Genomic DNA, 19,145 nt, shown 5'->3' with positions numbered 1-19,145 from the left:
AGGGTCTGTCCCTCAGACTGGCTGCATCCTGTGCTAGCTGCCCAGACTATGACCCTGTCTCACATGCCGGGCAGTTACTCTTTCCCAGCACCATCATCTGAGTCAAACTGATCCCTTCTATACCCGACTTAGTCGCTTGGCATCATGTTGTTACCCATGCGGGATTTCCTTCTTTTATGGCTGGATAATACTCTGTTTTATGTACAGGGTGCATTTTTCTTATACGCATATCCATCAGTAGATGGTCAGGTTGCTTTCTGTCTTGGCTGTTGTAAGTGATGTTGTAGTGTGACCCGAGATACAGGCTTTCCTTTAGGATAAACTGCCTCCAGTTCCTCTGGAGACCCATTCTACTTTTACTTTTTAAAAAAATATTTTTGGGGCTGGTGAGATGGCTCAGCAGGTAAGAGTACCCGACTGCTCTTCCGAAGGTCCAGAGTTCAAATCCCAGCAACCACATGGTGGCTCACAACAATCCGTAATGAGATCTGATGCCCTCTCCTGGTGTGTCTGAAGACAGCTACAGTGTACTTACATATAATAAATAATAAATAAATCTTTAAAAAAAAAGCTATTGATTAAAAAAATATTTTTTTTTGAGGAGACATCGTACTCTAGCCATGATGGCTGTGCCAATTTACACTCTAACAGTGTGCAAGGGTCCTACAATTTCACATGTGTCACACACGTGCTCTGCCACTGTTACATCCTCAAGCCCTTTTCCAACGTTTTGATAATCGCTATTCTCGGGGGTGTGAGCTTAAGTTTCTTTGTGGCTTATGAGCTGCTCCCCAGTCTGTCCCGGAGTTGTTGACTTCATATGGCCTCTTTTGAGTGTTTTGTTTTCATGATACTGAGTCTTCCCATGTAACCACGACAACCAGTGAGGTTTTCATTTTGAATTTCCTATGAGAAAATACATTTTAACATACTCACTGTATTTCCAGGTTTTTCAGTCTTTTTTTTTTTTTTTTTTTTTAATCAAGTCAGGGTTTCTCTGTTCTGAGTGCTGAGATTGAAGGCATGTGCCACTGTTGTCATCACTTTGTGTGAGTGTGTGTGTGTGTGTTGTGTGACATCAAATGCTTAATTAGCAGTCCTAACAGCAGCAGTGACCAGTGCTCTCAGCTTCCTCTAATCGAGCAGGTCAGTGCACAACAGGTGGAGGATAAACGCTTTTGTGAGCTAACTTGTTTCTCCTCACACCAGCCTAAGAGTTAGGTACAATACTATATTATTCCCATTTTAGGGGTGAGGAAAAGGAAGTTCAGAAGAAGGCAAATTCCTCAAGCCACTAAACAGTGGAGGGACTCTAAACACAAGGGTAGTCTGTCACAGATGAAGTGGATGACAGAGGACAAACATATCCCAGGACTTGCGTGTGCACGTATGTGAGTGCTCGTGCGTGTTGTATGTAGAGGTCAACCTTAGGTGTATGTGCATGTGTATGTGCATAGTATGGGTCAGTCTAGGGTGTGGTCACTCAGGAATGCTGTGCACCGTTTTCTGAAGCAGGGTCTCTCACTGGTATGCAACTCATGGATTTGGCCATGCTGGCTGTCCAGAAAGCCCCAGGAAACTTCTCATCTCCACATCAGCTTTTCCCCATGGGTTCTATATATACAAAAAGGTCCTCATGTGTGCACAGCAAGCACTTTGCTGACTCAGCCTATCTACCAACCTACCTTCTAGACTTTTGAGGGCTCAAGGCAATTTTGCATGGAGTGGACTTAGCGTGTGATATGTATTCTATAGCCATGATATTTCTTCTCTGCTACTAACCCTGGCTTCATTAGGGGAGCTGTGTGGGGAATCAGTGACCTAGATGGCAGCCAAGCAGACAGAGCCCGTGACAATCATCAGCCTTCGGAAACTGAGCCAGGCAGCCCCAGAACCGCAGCAGAAAGGTAAGACCATCCCCCAAATGCCAGCTTTCAAACTAGTGTTTAACATTGCTGTAATAATGACTTAGGGGTCAAGGCTGTGGGTCAGGTGGTGGACTATTTGCCTAACCTGCACAAAGCCCTACATTTGATTCTCAGTACCACATAAACTGGGTACAGAGGTACCTGTCTGTAATCCCGTGTGAGAGGTAGAAGCCTGAGAGTCAGGAGTTCAAGGTCATCCTCAGCTACGTAGGCGTTTGAAGTCAGTCTAGGCTACACAAGACGGAATAAGAAATAATAATGTTGCATATACCTGTAGAGGTGGGCCATGGTCCTCAAGGGTTCCCCTGCCCCCACACCAAGTGGTTCTCATACTCTGCCTTCCTTGTCAGAGACCAAGACATTCACGGTGGAGGATGCGGTGGAGACCATCGGCTTCGGGCGCTTCCACATTGCACTCTTCCTAATCATGGGCAGCACCGGGGTGAGCACACTTGGAGAAGCTCTGTGGCTGTGATTCTGTCCTCACTGTTTAGCACCAAGTTCCTGCTGACCCCCAGCACTGGACTGCCCATTCCCGGGAGTAGGAATCCTGTGGAAATTATTTCATCAGCCTTTGCAGTGGGTTGGCTGGGAACGTGTCTGTTCTGGTAATTCAAGACTCCATCTTAGAGGTTTACACTGAGCTCTTGGGAAGAAGGGAAAGGACTGTGGGGTTACTCCACGTGGAGTAGCTGCAAGCTCTGAGCATGTGTGCATTGGTAACACCTGGAGCACCTGCTGTCGGGAAGACTCTAGATCCCCTAAGAGACTCAGTCATTTCCTTCATATCAGTGGTATTTGTTTCTCCAAAATCCTTGGTGTTGTGTGTTAGGCATGGTGGGTGCATCTGTAGTCACTGTATTTGGCAGATAGCTATAAGAGAATCAGGAGTTTAAGGTAATCTTCTGCTAGGTGTTGAGTTCGAGGCCAGCTAGGGATATGTGAGATCTAACTTTCCTCCAGATGTACACAGTGGCACATACCCTTATACACACATGCACACACACATGCACACGTTTAGGCTTTTTTAAGTTTTAGGAAGGGCTGGTGAAAAAGAGCTTGCCTAGCATGTGAAGTTCCAGCCAGACTCTGGGAGAGATGCACACCACCCCCAGTACAAAGATCTAATCAAATCAAATCAAATCAAATCAAATCAAATCAAATCAAATCAAATCTTTCTTTTGGGAAATGGGGTTTTATTTTGTTGTCCTTGGTATGGTAGATTAGGTTATTGCTGTCCTAAATATTTAATTCTCTTAAGACTTTCACCAAATATTCACTAACTGAAAGCAGGTAACACATGGGTGTGATTCTGGGACTTGAGAGGAGGAAGCAGGAAGATTGGAAGACAAGTTTGGTAAATTGAACGCTTCCCTGGGATGTTCATGCTGTCTGAGTCCTCTGCTAAAACACCCCAGTATCTGAACTCTGAGCACAGCTGCGATCCTGTAGGGGAGACAAGCCAACACTAACAAAAAAGCCCGGCAGCTTAGGGATCATGGCTCCCCCTTTCCATGCCAGGCCTCCACATTACTGTAATAAACAATCCTACGACTGTCCCAGCGGTGTCATGGAGAGAGCCCGCAGACAAACGTGCTCTCTTCCTTTATTTCTCCTTCCTCTTCTTTGTCTATGATGTCAGTGTTCATTCTGTCCTGCAGGTGCAAGTCCTCAGATCTGGTTGGGCATAGTGGTAGGCACTGTAGTTCCAGTAGATATCTAGCCTGAGGTATGAGGATCACTTGAGGTCAAGAGTTCAAAGCCAGCCCTATCTCAAAAACAAAGATTGTGCCTGAGTCTGAGCCCCAGCATTCATACTAAGGCTGCATTCAGTGGTGATGCACCTGCAGTCCCAGTGGGAGGGGAAGATAAGGTCCCTGGTGTCTGCTGGCCATCCAGTCAAGACAAATCCATGAGCTCTTAGATTAAGAGACCAAGAAAATAAGGTTGGGCTAGAGGGATGGCATTTGTTGCTCTTTCAGAAGACCCAGGTTTCATTCCAGCACTCACAATGCCTGCCAGCTCACAACTATCTGTAACTCCAGTTCCAGGGGACCCAATACGACCTTCTGTCTGCCATGGCTCCTGCATACATATGGTACACATGCATACTCAAACACACACACTCACATACACACACAAACACACACACACACACACACACACACACACACACACACACACACTAAATTAAATACTAGAGTAATATTTAATATCATACTAATATAGTATACTGATATAAAATTTAGTATAACAAATATTAGTATATTGTCTTAGTGTTAATTATTTACTATTTGTATATAATATTATTAGTTTGTATAACATATTATATATATTTATATGTGTATATGTTAGAAGTGAGTCGTATCCACCCTTGGGCATGTCTCTCTCTGCAACTGTCTTTAAGAAGCTCATCCTGTGCTATCAAGTCTCTGGTAGGTTGGTTGGTTGGTTGATTGGTTGGTTGTTGTTTTGTGGGTCTTCTAAAACCTAATTCACCTGTTTCTATTCTGGCATCTGCTTTCTTTCCTTGGGAGATAAACCCACCCTGAAATGGAATATTGGATATGGATTGTTTTGGCTAGATTTGCTTGCTTGGGAAGAGGAAACCTCAACCAAAGAATGGACCCCATTAGATTGAACTGTGGGCATGTCAGGGGAACATTTTGTTGATTGCTGATTAATGCAAGGATGGATTGGATGGATGCTCATTAGGGGTGGTCCCCACCTTGGGCAGATAGGCCTGGGCTGTTTGAGAAAGGTAGCTAAGCAAGCCTATAAATGACGTTCTTCCGTAGACTCTGCTTTAGTCCCTGCCTGCAGGTTTCTGCTTTGAGCTCCTTCCATGGTGTTGGGGATTGGTTCTAATGCTTTGAATTAACCTGGCCCCCCCAAATTGGGAATCTATCTGTACTGGCTGGTTTTGTGTGCCAACTTAACACAGGCTGGAGTTATCACAGAGAAAGGAGCTTCAGTTGGGGAAATTCCTCCATGAGATCCAGCTGTGGGGCATTTTCTCAATTAGTGATCAAGGGGGAGGGCCCCTTGTAGATGGGACCATCCCTGGGCTGGTAGTCTTGGTTCTATAAGAGAGCAGGCTGAGCAAGCCAGTGAAGGCAAACCAGTAAAGAACATCCCTCCATGGCCTCTGCATCAGCTTCTGCTTTCTGACCTTCTTGAGTTCCAGTCCTGACTTCCTTGGTAATGAACAGCAGTATGGAAGTGTAAGCTCAATAAACCCTTTCCTCCCCAACTTGCTTCTTGGTCATGATGTTTTGTCCAGGAATAGAAACCCCGACTAAGACACTGTGTCCAAATACTGAAGGCCCTTGTCCCCAATTGGTTTTTGATCGATCAATTAAAAAAACCAATGGCCAACGGCTGGGTAGGTAGACTGAGGTGGGACTTTTAGATTTGTGTGAGCTAGGGACTGGGAGAATGGACGGGAGATGGATTTAGAGCTGCAGAAGAAAATTCATTCAAAATGTAGGTGGAAAGGGAAAGCAACCCTATAGGAGGGGCCACCCAGAAGGTAATAGGGTGGCAGAGATAAAACATAGATTTAGAAGGTTTTGAGTGAGGGGTACTGGAAGGGAATGGGCAGAGGATTAGAACTGCCCAGCCTTTGAACTAGTCAAGGCATATTTAAAATTAACTGGTGTGTGTGTGTGTATTTTATTAGTGAATCCAGATAACTCTTGGGTGTGTGTGTGCTTGCAACCAGGAGCACAGTGTGGTTTAGCTAATTCTCCACTACACCCTGGCTTCTCTCTATGATGGACTGTAGTCTGTATGTTAAATAAACCTTTTCTTCCCCTGGTTGCTTTTGGTCATGGTGTTCATCACACCAGGAAGCAAACTAGAACACTAGTTATCCATTCTCTTCTTGAAACACTCAGTAGCTCATGCTGTGCCGTGTGCTCAGGAGACGATATGTCCTGATTATGAGCTCTGAACCTGTGTCAGTTGTATTACTGTTTCAGCCTTCAGAAACTTCCCAGTCTTCTTGAGAGCCCAGCTTCCTGATGTGAGAAGCTATTTTAAAACCCCATTTGGAAAGGTGTGTCCTACCATCCGAATAATATGCCGAGACTAGCCAGGCTCACCCATTAGCTAAGTGCCTGGCCCCTCAGTCAGTATACCTGAGCAAATGCACAGGCCAGCAAGATCACAAGGGAATATGTGCTCTCAGTCTTTAGGGATACTCTTAAGTTGTGCAAACTATGAATATTACATCTATGAAAGCTAAGGGTGGACTATAGGTATCTATTTTCTTTTTGTTGTGCTTTGGGTTTCTTGATTCAGGGTCTTGAAGCCAGCCAGTGCTGATCTCAAACCCATGGTGCTCCTGCCCGGGTGGGATCACAGGGCTATACGACTGTGACTGGCTCTACTGTATCCCCCTCCATGTAGGGGAGTGGTTCCCAACTCTCTAATGCTGTGACCCTTTAATACAGTTCCTCAAGTTGTGGTGACTCCCCCCTCACCATAAAATTATTTTCATTGCTGTTTCATAACTGTAGTTTTGCTACTGTGATGAATCATAAGATAAGTATTTGTGTTTTCTGGTGATCTTAGGTGACAACCCCCAGGTTGAGAACTGCTGACCTAGGGGACATGGGGACTATGAGGGTGACATGTTTGTGAGGAGCTGAGGTGAGCTGTGTATAGATGTGACTTCATGTCCTCCTTCTCTTTCAGGTTGTGGAGGCCATGGAGATCATGTTAATAGCAGTTGTGTCTCCTGTTATCCGATGTGAATGGCAGCTGGAGAACTGGCAGGTGGCATTTGTCACCACGGTGAGTACCTGCTGCCGGTGCTCTGTGAATGAACAACGTCAGCGCTCAGCTTTCTTTCCAGTACTCTGAGAGCTCACAGCAACCCTAACCTGTGATGGACAGTGCTGGCCTCCAAAGTGCGTGGGCTTCCAGCCCTATGCAGTTAGCATTCAATGCCTTTTTCTCATTCTTTTTTAGTCTAGTGAGTAACTGTGAGTATTCAAGCATTCCTAGCTGATGTTATCTCCTCAATAATTCTAGAACAGTCTCACCTTCATGCACTGCCATCAATCACAGCCCCAGCCCCTCCTCCCTAGCATCCCGCTCTCCAGCTGATCTCCACTCGACATCCACCAAAGCATTAAGCCCTCCCTGAAAAAGACATTTGACACAGTATATGTTGTAGTTTTCAGATTCCCAGTCTATGTAACAAGAAGCAACTTTACCTAAAGGATTTGTACTTCATAGTCATTATGTTTCTTACAAAACGGATATTAAAGTATGCTTTCTATCTGGCACATGGTTTGGCTCGTATGCAAAGAAGGCCTATTGAAAATGTGAGGCCATGTCGTGGATGTGAGCAGCCACTGAAGGGCTATGATTGGGTGTTCCAAGAAATCTGAGGAAGTATGGCTGATGGGCCGGATAACAGGGAGGCAGTGTGTGGTGGTTAATGGCAGTGCCCGGAGGTGAGACTGTGTGTTCTGGAATTACTAAGGCAATGACATCAGCCTAGGAGTTCTGGAGAAGCACAGGGTAATGAGAAAGGAGTTGGCTATGTCTTAGTCAGGGTTTCTATTCCTGCACAAAACATCATGACCAAGAAGCAAGTTGGGGAGGAAAGGGTTTATTCAGCTTACACTTCCATACTGCTGTTCGTCATCAAAGGAAGTTAGGACAGAAACTCACATAGGGCAGGAAGCAGGAGCTGAAACAGAGGCCATGGAGGGGTGTTACTTAATAGCTTGCGTCCCCTGGCTTGCTCAGCTTGCTTTCTTATAGAACCCAAGACTAGCAGCCCAAAGATGGAACCACCCACAATGGGCCCTCCCACCCTTGATCACTAATTGAGAAAATGCCTTACAGCTGGATCTCATGGAGGCATTTCCTCAAGGGAGGCTCCTTATTCTGTGATAATTCCAGTGGTGTCAAGTTAACACACAAAACCAGCCTGTACAGCTTACTTGTCATTAAATTTGATTTTAATAAAGACAGTACCTAACATAGAATGACATTCCAGGACATGGCCAGACTGAGAGAACTGTCTGGGAGTCAGGAAGGTGGTGACCTGGAACAGGCAGGTGGCAGAAGCTTCGAGGGAGGGATTCTGTAAGATGTGGTTAATGTCTGAAAGTGGTTATGGAAAATTCTAGATGCTTTCTTGTTGACCCCCCCCCCCAATTCCCTGCCTTATATTCTTTTGCCTTAGTTAGAGTCTCTTGGGTGTAAAGATACACCACTTCCACAGCAACTCGCAGAAAGGAAAACATTTAGCCGGGGCTGGCTTACAGTTTCAGAGGCTTAGTCCATTACCATTCTGGTGGGAAGCAGGGCAGTATGCAGGCAGACTTAGTGCTGGAGCAGTTGAGAGTTCTACATCTTGATCCGAAGACAACAGAAGGAGACTGTGTTACACTGAGTATAGCTTGAGCACATATAAGACCTCAAAGCCTGCCTTTACAGTGACACACTTCTTCCTACTGCAGTAAGGGCACACCTCCCAATAGTGTCACTCCCTATGGGCCAAGCATTCAAACACATGAGTTCATTGGGGGGGGGGGTCATACTTATTCAAACCCCCATACCTTTCTACCTTGCAAGGATATGCACAGAGGAGTGACCCTTGCTTGGTAGAATAGTGAGGACAGATGGTCACCTTTCCACTCACAGTCTCCTCTGAACTTAAATCTGTGATGGACCTCTGCTCTCTCCCTAAGAACTTCTCTGTAACCTCTTACTTAATGTGTAGTAAGTTCTGTTATGGTTTGTATATGCTCAGCCCAGGGAGTGGCACTATTAGAAGGTGTGGCCTTGTTGGAGTAGGTGTGGCCTTGTTGGAGTAGGTGTGTCACTTGGGTGTGGGTTTTAAGATCCTCATCCTAGCTTCCTGTAAGTCAGTCTTCCAATAGCAGCCTTCAGATGAAGATGTAGAACTCTCAGCTCTGCCTGCACCATGTCTGCCTGGATGCTGCCATGCTCCTGCCTTGATGATAATGGACTGAACCTCTGAACCTGTAAGCCAGCCCCAATTAAACATTGTCCTTATAATGTTGCCTTAGTCATGGTGTCTGTTCATAGCAGTAAAACCCTTACTAAGGCAAGTTCAAATCCTGCTTCTTTCCATGTCTTGGAGGTCCAGATGTGTGTCCAGTCACAGCAGGACATCTGTCCTTTTCTGAAAAAAAAAAATCAGAAGAGTGTGTAGTGCTTAAGTCAGAAAGTTGTTTTGTGACTGATTGGGGAATCTCACTAGCAGCTCAGGCTTTTCATTTGTATGCCCCACCCCACCCCCATCCATTCAGTCTCTGGGTGCTGGGATTACAGATGTAGCACTATAATTGGCAGAATCCTATTTTATATTAAATACAAGGTCAGAGCTCCACAGGGAAGAGTGCTAAGGAGCTGTGAAGTGTCCTGTTGCCATGCAGTGTTACAGAAATGCAGGCTTCGGGGCTAACACAGGCTATGAGTCCAGTTTCTGTCCCAGAATAGAGCCAGGGCAGGAAAAAAAAAAAAAAAGCAAAGACTATACCAGAAAGTGGGAAGACTCCAAGTTCATGGATCGACAGAATTAACACTCTGAAAGTGGCTGTATGTATTGGTGAGGGCAGCCTGAAGATTCACTCCAATCCCCATCAAAATTCCAATGATACTCTCTGAAGAACTAGAAAGAAACAATCCTAGTGTTAATGTGTAAACACAGAAGATCCCTCATGGTCAAAGCTACCATAAGCAGAGAGATTAATGCAGGTCCCTGATTTCAAATGACATTACAGAGCCATAATGACAAACACAGAGCGGTGGTGGCTAAAGTCCACATGCAGACTGAGGGCATACAGCAGTTGACCCAGACATAAACCCCATGGCCATGGCCACGCAGGTTTTGAGAAAGGTGTCAAAAACACCTATGGGAGAGCATATAGCCTGTCTGCAAAGACTGCTGGGAAAACTGAGTATACACACACGAAGGATGAAATTAGAACTACATCTCGCCTTGCACAAAAATCAATTCAAAATGGATCAGAGACCTTAATATAAAACCTGAAACACTGAAACTGCCAGAGGGAAACAGGAGGAATCCTTCAAGACACAGGAATAAGCAAGAATTTTCTAAAAGACTCCAATAACACAGGAAATGACCCCAGTTGGCCAGTGGGATTATGTGAAATTAAAAAGCCAGCCAAGGAAGCAGAGTGTAGAGGCAGTCTACAGAAAGGGAGAAAAATCTGTCAACTCAGACAGGAGGCCAATACCAAAAAACATGTAAAGAACTGGGGAAAAAAAACCACACCAAGAACCCAAATTTTCCATTAAATCATTGATGTAGTATATGGTATGAACAGTTCTCCAAAGAAGAAATTTAAACAGCCAGTAGACATTTAAAATATTCAGCATCCTTAGCCGTCAGAGAAATGAAAATTAAAATGACTTCAAGATTTTTCTATCACCATAGTCACAATGGCTGTCATGCAGAAAACGAGTGACCACAACTGTTGGCAAGGGTGTGGGGGAGGGGGAGCCCTTATTCACTGTTGAGACTGATGTAGCCTCCATGGAAATCAGTATGCAGCAGGCTTCTCAAAAACACTAAGACTAGAGCTATTACATGATCCAGCCATACTGCTCCAGGGGATATTCTTAAAATACTCTTGGTCCAGCCGCAGAGACACTTGCATGGCTGTGACTGCTGCCCTGTGCACACTAGCTAGAGACGGAGTCATCCTAGAGGTCCCACCAGCGGATGAACGCACAAGAAATTGTGGTGCATGTACAAAGTAGAACTTTAACCAGCCATAAGGAAAAGTCATGACACTGTATGGAAATGTATGGAACTGGAAATCATTATGTTAAACCAAGTATCCCAGACTCAGGAAGGCAACCACTACATGTTTTCTCTCTCATGTGGGTCTCAGCTTCTAAGTCTTAAATATGTGTTTAGGGCAGATATGTGCCATGAAGCTAAGATGAGGACCATGAGTGGGGAAAAGATGTCTAGGGAGGGTCGGGGAAGATGAGAACCGAAGATAACAGAATATATGGGACATGACAACGGGGAGTGGGGGAGGGGCATCAGGAAGCAGGAGAGGAAGGAAAGGAGAAGGGAAGGAGGCGTAGTAGTGCTGGAGGCAGAGCTGGCATCGTGCCTCTCTTCCTGTAGGCAGCAGCCAGGAGGCTTCCTAAGGGGAAAGCAATTGTCTGGAAGGCAGAAGTAGGTGCTAAGTGCACAGGCACACACATAGAACCAGGGCAGAGTGAAGTGTTAGACAAGAAAGGAAAACAAGGCAGCTTTGCCTCAGGGTTTACAAGTTCAGAGATTTTGTGTATTTTTTTTTTGTTTATGGAGACAGGGTCTCTATGCTAAGCACCAGCCAGCGCTTACATACTGAACCAAGTCTCCTAATACGGTTGGTGGGAATGAAAACCAGGCCTGGCTTGGAAGGCTCTCAGCAAGACTGAGGCTAGGACAAGTTTATTGCAAGCAATCAGACTTTTTATATGCTTATCAGAAACAGAATCCAGTTGTAGTTGCCAGGATACAATGTTGTTCACAAGTTATACAGGGTAAAAAAAGACTAATGACTAATTAAGGGTAATTAGCCAGCCAAGTGTTTATGTGCTTTGCTGATTTCTAGGGAGCGCAGAGATACACAGATGACCCGAATGTTCCACTGCCCCGGGGAGTGCCCTGATTTCTCAGGAACTGAAAGACACATAGTGCCCCTATGTGTCTTCTTCTGGGGAGAAGTCAGGATTTTAACCTGAGATACCTATGACCAGTACCTGTCAAGGCAGCTAGACCAAGCTGAGTCTATGATTCTCTGCATCCACGTAGCCCAAGCTGGCTCCAATCCACTATGCACCCAAGGATAACATTAAATTTCGGACCCTCTTGCTTCTACCTCTAGAGTGCCGGGATTAGACATGAACCCTCATGCCTGATTTTATGTGGAGCTGGGGATAGAACCCAGGGCTTTATGTGTGCTAAGCAAGCATCCTACTGACTGAGCCTTATCCCCAGCCTTTGAGAAGTACAACGAAAGGCTGCTCTGGTGGCAGCACCTTGTGTTGGAGTAAGGCATAACAGGCATGACCAGATCTTCAGTGACAATGGGAAGTCACAGCTTTGGTTTGGGCACGGCTGAAGCCAGTGTCTGGGAGAAGGGAAGCAGTTTCCTGCTCTGTGGACTCGTTTCCACCTGGGGCATGTCGATATAGTATGTTTGTAAAAGAAGTATAGACACTGACCTCAGGAGCCTGCCTGTGCTCCCTGCCTGTGCTCCCTGAGCTCTGGAATGCTTTGGGAAACCCATCTGCAGCCTAATTTTACTTGGGGTGGCTATTTGCTTAATATAGCAAACACACAGTGTACTGGTGTTTTCTGCTTAGAACATTGTTATTTTTTTTTTCCCACCCTGATTCTAGATGGTGTTTTTTGGCTACATGGTATCCAGCATCCTTTTTGGTCTCCTGGCTGACAGATATGGCCGCTGGAAGGTAGGTCAGGCCATGTAGGATTGCACACACCCCACAACCGCCTTTGGGACACTCTCCCTATTGCTTCTCTTCCATGGACTTGCCCCATGTCAATACCTCTCACCTCAAAGGGCATAAGAGAGATTATTCAGGAGCCAAACACAAGTGACTGTGGCCAGCAGGAACACAGATTCAGGTTATCCCAAATACCACATTTGTGCTGGCTACTTTTATGTCAACTTGACACAAACTAGAGTCATCAGAGAGAAGGGAGCCTCAGTTGAGAAAATGTTTCCATAAGATCCAGCTGAAGGTGAATCTGTAGGGAGTTGTCTTAATTAGTGGTGGTTGAGAGAGAACCAGGCCCATTGTGGGTGGTGCCATCAACAGGTTGGTGGTCCTGGATTCTATAAGAGAGCAGACTGAGCAAGCCATGCGGAGCAAGCCAGTTAGCAGCATCCCTTCACAGCATCGGCATCAGCTCCTGCCCCCAGGTTTCTGCCCTGTTTGGGTTCCTGTTCTGACTTCCTTAGATGGTGAACACTGATGTGGAAGAGTAAGACAAACCCTTCCCCAATTTCCTTTGGTCATGGTGTTTCAACCCTAAGACAATGTTCCAACTTGGTCTTGCTATTTAATAGCAAATACACCTGCTGGGGACATTAGATTGGTGGCTTAAGCAAAGCAGGGGAATGAATCTCTGCTGTAGGGCCCAGATGTTATCTGATGACATTTTTTTTTTTTTTTTTTTTTTAGTTTGGAGACAGTGAAAGCTAATTAAGTTAATGTAATCTAAAGGTTTTACCTTATAATCACTAGGATGTTGGATCTGATACAGAGGTGGGTGAAAAGTGTTTATTGAGAGAGCTAAGGATATCCTAAGATAATTTGGCTTTGGATCTTCAGTAGTACAGCTTTCTGAAGTTACAGCTCTCAGCAGCCAACCAGTTCTGTAAAATCATCAGCATAGCTTTGTATTCTTGGGAAGTTTAGTTCATACTTGTTGTTCTTGTAAATAAGAAAAAGCAATGCTTCAAGTTTGCTTCGTATACACTTTCCAACACAGGGTCTCCTTTTGCTCCTTACAGCTCTGGGAGGAGGGAGGACAGAGCTTTGTTTTGTGTTACCTCTGAGGGTGGACATGCTAGACACAATAAAGGGTCTTTCAGACAGGGAATGGCCTGAGTGTGTCAGTGGAGACTGTGAGAGACCAGCAGGTGCTGTGGTCTGATGTCCCACAGAGGAAACACCCACCTCTAGAGGCGTCCGAGACCCTTTCATTCCCCAGGCTGGTCCAGTAACAAGTGTTCTTTCCTTGCTTCAGATTTTGCTGCTCTCGTTCCTGTGGGGAGCCTACTTCTCCTTACTGACCTCTTTCTCCCCCTCCTACATCTGGTTTGTCTTTCTGCGGACGATGGTAGGCTGTGGAGTGTCTGGCCATGCTCAAGGGTAAGACTTGCTCCAGTCTTTGGGAGAGAAATGTTGATGCCCTACATGTGTATGAGTGCACTCGAAAATGTGGGCAAGCACACACACACACACACAGAGAGAGAGAGAGAGAGACAGAGAGACATACATGCACACAGTCACAGACACACACGTAGAGAGAGACATACACACACATGTACACATTCACACGTAGAGTGTGGGGGACACAGATTTATATACAGATAGTGTACTGGCTAGTTTTGTGTCAACTTGACACAGCTGGAGTTATCACAAAAAAAGGAGCTTCAGTTGAGGAAATGCCTCCATGAGATCCAGCTGTAAGGCATTTTCTCAATTAGTGATCAAGGGGGAAAGGCCCCTTGTCGGTGGGACCATCCCTGGGCTGGTAGTCTTGGTTCTATAAGAGAGCAGGCTGAGCAAGCCAGGGGAAGCAAGTCAGTAAAGAACATCCCTCCATGGCCTCTGCATCAGCTCCTGCTTCCTGACCTGCTTGAGTTCCAGTCCTGACTTTCTTTGGTGATAACAGCAATGTGGAAGTGTAAGCTGAATAAACCCTTCCCTCCCCAACTTGTTTCTTGGTCATGATGTTAGTGCAGGAATAGAAACCCTGACTAAGACAGGTAGACAACACACACACACACACACATGCACACAGAGACAGAGACATACATACACACAGTCACAGACAGACATAGAGACAAAGAGAGAGACAGACACACATGTACACATTCACATACACACACAGAGGGGGGGGGCACAGATTCATATACAGGCAGACAGGATGCGCACGCTCATGACTATGCTAAGTAGATGAACCTCATGTTAGTCCTGTAGCTCAGGGGCAGAAGTGGTTAAGTCAGGTTAAGTGTCAAGGTCTTGGTTTGGAAAGTAGGTCAAAGCACATGGGATTTAAGCTTTTTCCTGTACACTGTTTCGTGGCACTCTTCCTATCCCTTCCTGTTGTCCCCTGTCAACCCCTCTTACTTCAAAAGAGAGAAGAGACAGCTTACTCTGGGGCCAAATACAAGCACTTGTAACACTCAGGAGCAACCATCCATTACAAAGTGCCATTGCCCTATAGTTTAAAACTACACCGGACTAAAGAAATGGCTCAGGGGTTAAGAGTACTTACCACTCTTGCAGAAGGGCCCAAATTCAAATCAGCTGCAGGGGAAATTTGATGCCTCTGGTGTCCTTTGGAACCTGCAAACCACACCCACTCACGTGCACATGAACACACACACACACACACACACACACACACACACACACACAGAGACACACACACTTAAAAATAAAACAAAAAATATTTGAAAAAAATTTGGATAAAAAATAAATAAATAAAAAACAAAACCCATACCAGAAAGAATTTGCAAAGCAGAGGGAAAAATTCTGAAGTAGGCTTAAATGAATATGGCTGTCTGTTTCCTGCCAACCTGTCTCCTGCTGCTAGGTAACTGTGCAGGGTCTCAGTGTTTGGGTGTGAGTTGCTGTGTTAATGTTCCTGTTATGGGGCCATCTAGCAATCCACAGAACCCCTCAGGCTATTCCCTCTGGGGTGACTTGAGGCATGTTCTCCTTCAATCTCCCCGGGAGAAGTGAAAGCACCTGGCATTGCCTTAATGTGTTGGAAACAGAAGTGGTTTTCCCTGGGGCATTAGTTAAGTATCTGAGTTGAGAGCCAGATAAGAGTAGATGTTGAAAGAGCTTAAAAATCTCCTGTGAGAAGGAGGAATACTTAGGAAGGAAGGAAGGAAGGAAGGAAGGAAGGAAGGAAGGAAGGAAGGAAGGAAGGCAGGCAGACCCCTCTCTAGCTAATAATGCTAACAGAAATCAATGTAAAATTGCTGGGCTCTCATTCTGTTTCTTCTATTTACAAGTCACTCCGTACTTCATTAGAAACCGTTAGGTCCCATGCATGAACCACAACTGCACTGTGACTGTCCTCAGTGAAAATTCTTTGCCTCTCCTTGGGTATATTTTTATTTCTTAAGTGTGTTTTACATCAAAAAGGTGATTCGATTTGACAAAGCTGTTTCCCAAAGCTTTTCTTGGCCGAAGCAGAAGGACTAATGTCCCTGTTTAAAATGACTGCAGTGGCAAAGGGACCAGTGAGGAGCAGTTGAAAGTTCATGTCTCACTGGAAGTGAAAAGTCACTGTAACAATTATAGTTTCATATACAACGAGCTCCTTTTTAATTAAAACACTTTTTAGATGTATGTGTGTCAGTGCTTTGCAGCATGTATGTATGTACATACGCTCATATTTATGTATGTATGCATGCATGCATGCATGTGTATCCAGTGAGTGCCTGGTGCCCTCTGAGGTTAGAAAAGGGTGTCAGATGCCTTGGAACTGGAATTAAGGGTGATTATGAGTACCAATGTGGTTCTGAGACCCAATCTCAGGTCCCAGGCAGGAACCACAGTGCTCTTACCTGCTGAGCCAGCTCTAAAGTCTTCCCTCCCCGTTATGCTTATAATGTCCTTATTGACGTACAAACTTGTGATCATTTAAAGGAAAGTTGTTTGGTTTTCTAAAAACAGAATGACCGGGTTTCTCCATTCCCTGTGCAGGTTAATCATAAAGACTGAATTTTTGCCCACAAAATACCGAGGCTACATGCTGCCCTTGTCGCAGGTAAGGTGAAGTGGGAACTCCATGGAGCCTCGTGCTACTGAAGGAACAGGACTGTGGGTTGCCTTCCTTCCAACCAAGCACTCAAACACTTGATTGACATTGGGACCAACTGATGGACATGAAGCATGTCTAATGCCTGAGGTCCAATCTGAAGATTTTCTGAGCTGGGGACTTGTGCCGCCCAGCAATGATGCTTAAGTACATCTAAAATGACCTCTTTCACCTCACTGAGACTTCAGAGAAGGAGAGAGCTCCTACCCTTTTTGCATGTCCCATCTTTCTTCCAAAGATGCTGGTGTGTCCAGATCCATATTGCTCTCACTTGGAGGAAGGCACCATGATTGTGTCTTGGCAGCTGCTGTTCCTTCAGGGCCCCCACAGACCCTGGCTGGCTGTTGACTAGACAGAAGCTCTATCAGTCTTGCTCCCCCGAACTATTTTTGGTGCCCTCAGACCCTAATGCCTCAACTCCAGTGAATGTCCAGGAGAAAGAAGACCCTCTCCACTAAGGTTTAATGTATTTGGCAATAAATAAAACAGGAAGTCGTTTTGCTTTTTTTTGACACAGAATTTAGGCAACAACAACTGTCAAGAACCAGAAACACCCAATGGTGAGTCCAATTTCTCACCAGGTTTTGTCTTCAGTGTTTTATGACCAGGAATGCATCTTTATCATAGTGTCTGTACTTTATACTTCAATACTAAGTGATCTGTCTGTCTAGTACTGTGGCAGGCTTCCTCAATGCTCCCATCTTGTCTATGTCTCCTTAGGTCATATAGTCAACTCAGTGGCTGCCTGTATATAGACATCCCTTTGTATCCATGGTAGATTGGTTCTTGGATCCTGGAGGATAAGAAAATCTGTGGAGGCTCAAGTTCCTTATAGAAATTGGTGTCATGTTTTACATACCCCCCCAGATACTGTATACTTTCAATCATTTACATATGAGTTATCTAATCAATGTTTCGTAAGCATCCAGTTGTCTAGCACAGACTTGTTTTGTTTTTGAATACCCTCCATATGCAATTGGCTAAAACCATGGATGTAGAATTCATGGATGTGAATTCTGCAGAAAGGGATGGACAGCTAAACATATATAATATGTTTTCTTCTTACTGTCCCCAAAAATATTTATTAAAAACAAGAATACTTCCCTGAATTGAGAGCTGGTAGCTATTTACCTGCGAATCACTAGAATATCTTAACGAGTCCTGAAATGCAATGTCAGGATTTTATTGCTGTGACGAGACACCATGATCACAGCAACCCTTATAAGGCTTATAACCGTTATAAGCCCCACTTAATTGGGGCTTCACCAGCTTTATGCTTTTGATGGCTTCCTTTGCTGCCTAAATTTGGCTGTCCTGGAACTCTATAGACCAGTTTGGCCTCAAACTTAGAGATCTGCCAGCCTCTGTCTTCTGAGTGCTAGGATTAAAGATGTGTTCCACCATGCCAGAACCTAAACTGTTCTTCAATTCCTTTTCACAAGTTGGAAGCTTAGCTGGGTAAGATCTTGCCCTGAAGTCTCTTCTCCCTTTACTTCATTTAATATCAGACTTTTCTTTAATCTGTTCATCTCCTTGAATATAGGATTTAGCTCCATTCCACTTCCTGGTACCCATTTTCTCCTCAAACTGTACATTTTGTATTTTCCTTGCTCAGCTTGTTTCTTCTTATTATTGATAACCACACAACAAAATTGATATTAGGCTGTCTTGAGATTTCCTTTGCCAACACAATCAATCCAGAAACTCTTTAACTTAGCTGCAGACAGATTTTTCAGACAAGGGCAGAAAGCAGCCACATTCTTCAGCAAGACATCAGAAGAACAGTCTCTAGGCTACATACTGACATTCTTCTCCTCTGAAACCTCTTGAACCAGGCCTCAACAATCTGTCACCCTCAGCACCTCTGTCTTCCATGTTCCTACTAGGATGGCCCATTGAGCCCCACTGAAAACATTCCATGGCTTTCCCAAAGTCCACATTCTTCCCAACAAAAGCATGGTCTAACTAACCTATCACAACAAAACTTCAGTCCTTGGTACCAACTTCTGTTTTAGTTAGGGTTTTACTGCTGTGAAAAGACACCATCACCATGGCACCTCTTATAAAGGAAAAGAGCTAATTGGGGCTGACTTACAGTTTCAGAGATTCAGTCCATTATTGTCATGGGTTGGGGGGAGCATTCAGCTTGCAGGCAGACATGGTGCTGGAAAAGGAGCTGAGAGATCTACAGCTAAATCAGCAGGAGCAGGAAGGAAGACTTGCCTGAGCTTCTGAGACCTCAAAGCCCATCTTCTAGTGACACACCTCCTCCAACAAAGCCATACCTACTCCAACAGTGCCACACCTCCGAATAGTACCACTCCCTATGGACCAATGGGGACATTTTCTTCAAACTGCCACATGCAACTTTCTTAGCACTCCCCTCTTCAATTTCCCTCAAGACCTGCGATATTCATGTTTCTATTCCAGGTCAAAGCAAGCAGCTCACCTTCTGCCGTTGGAGCTTAAATGTAGGAGCCACAATGGACTTACTCTACTTAATTCCCTCTCCCTACTTAATTTCTGGACTCTGCTGGCTCATCCCCAATTCATGGACCCATCATCCAAGTGTTAGTCAACCAACCTTATCACCTTCACCTTCA

The 19,145-nt window shown here is 45.0% G+C and overlaps 1 protein-coding gene and 1 long non-coding RNA gene across 4 annotated transcripts in view; one reads left to right on the top strand and one right to left on the bottom strand.

The window, feature by feature from the left end:
* Positions 1–19,145, top strand: part of Svopl (SV2 related protein homolog (rat)-like) — a 63,271-nt gene that overhangs the window by 3,569 nt on the left and 40,557 nt on the right. For all 3 annotated transcript variants that reach the window (NM_177200.4, XM_011241386.3, XM_017321644.2), the window contains exons 2-7: positions 1,797–1,907; positions 2,279–2,370; positions 6,630–6,728; positions 12,351–12,422; positions 13,726–13,850; positions 16,428–16,491. In NM_177200.4, coding sequence (NP_796174.2) covers positions 1,826–1,907; positions 2,279–2,370; positions 6,630–6,728; positions 12,351–12,422; positions 13,726–13,850; positions 16,428–16,491 — 534 coding nt within the window. In that variant the 5' untranslated portion in view covers positions 1,797–1,825. The remainder of the gene's footprint in view (positions 1–1,796; positions 1,908–2,278; positions 2,371–6,629; positions 6,729–12,350; positions 12,423–13,725; positions 13,851–16,427; positions 16,492–19,145) is intronic.
* On the bottom strand, positions 7,945–10,782 carry Gm33494. Its single transcript, XR_377553.3, has 3 exons — positions 9,460–10,782; positions 9,021–9,102; positions 7,945–8,034 (listed from the first exon to the last, which is right to left on the bottom strand). It is a non-coding gene; the product is annotated as a predicted gene, 33494 (long non-coding RNA).

This window comes from Mus musculus, chromosome 6 (genome assembly GCF_000001635.26).
Source record: "Mus musculus strain C57BL/6J chromosome 6, GRCm38.p6 C57BL/6J".
NCBI classification, from domain to species: Eukaryota; Metazoa; Chordata; class Mammalia; order Rodentia; family Muridae; genus Mus; species Mus musculus.
The sequence above is the reverse complement of the archived record's forward strand: the minus strand, read 5'-3'. Positions and strand labels throughout refer to the sequence as shown.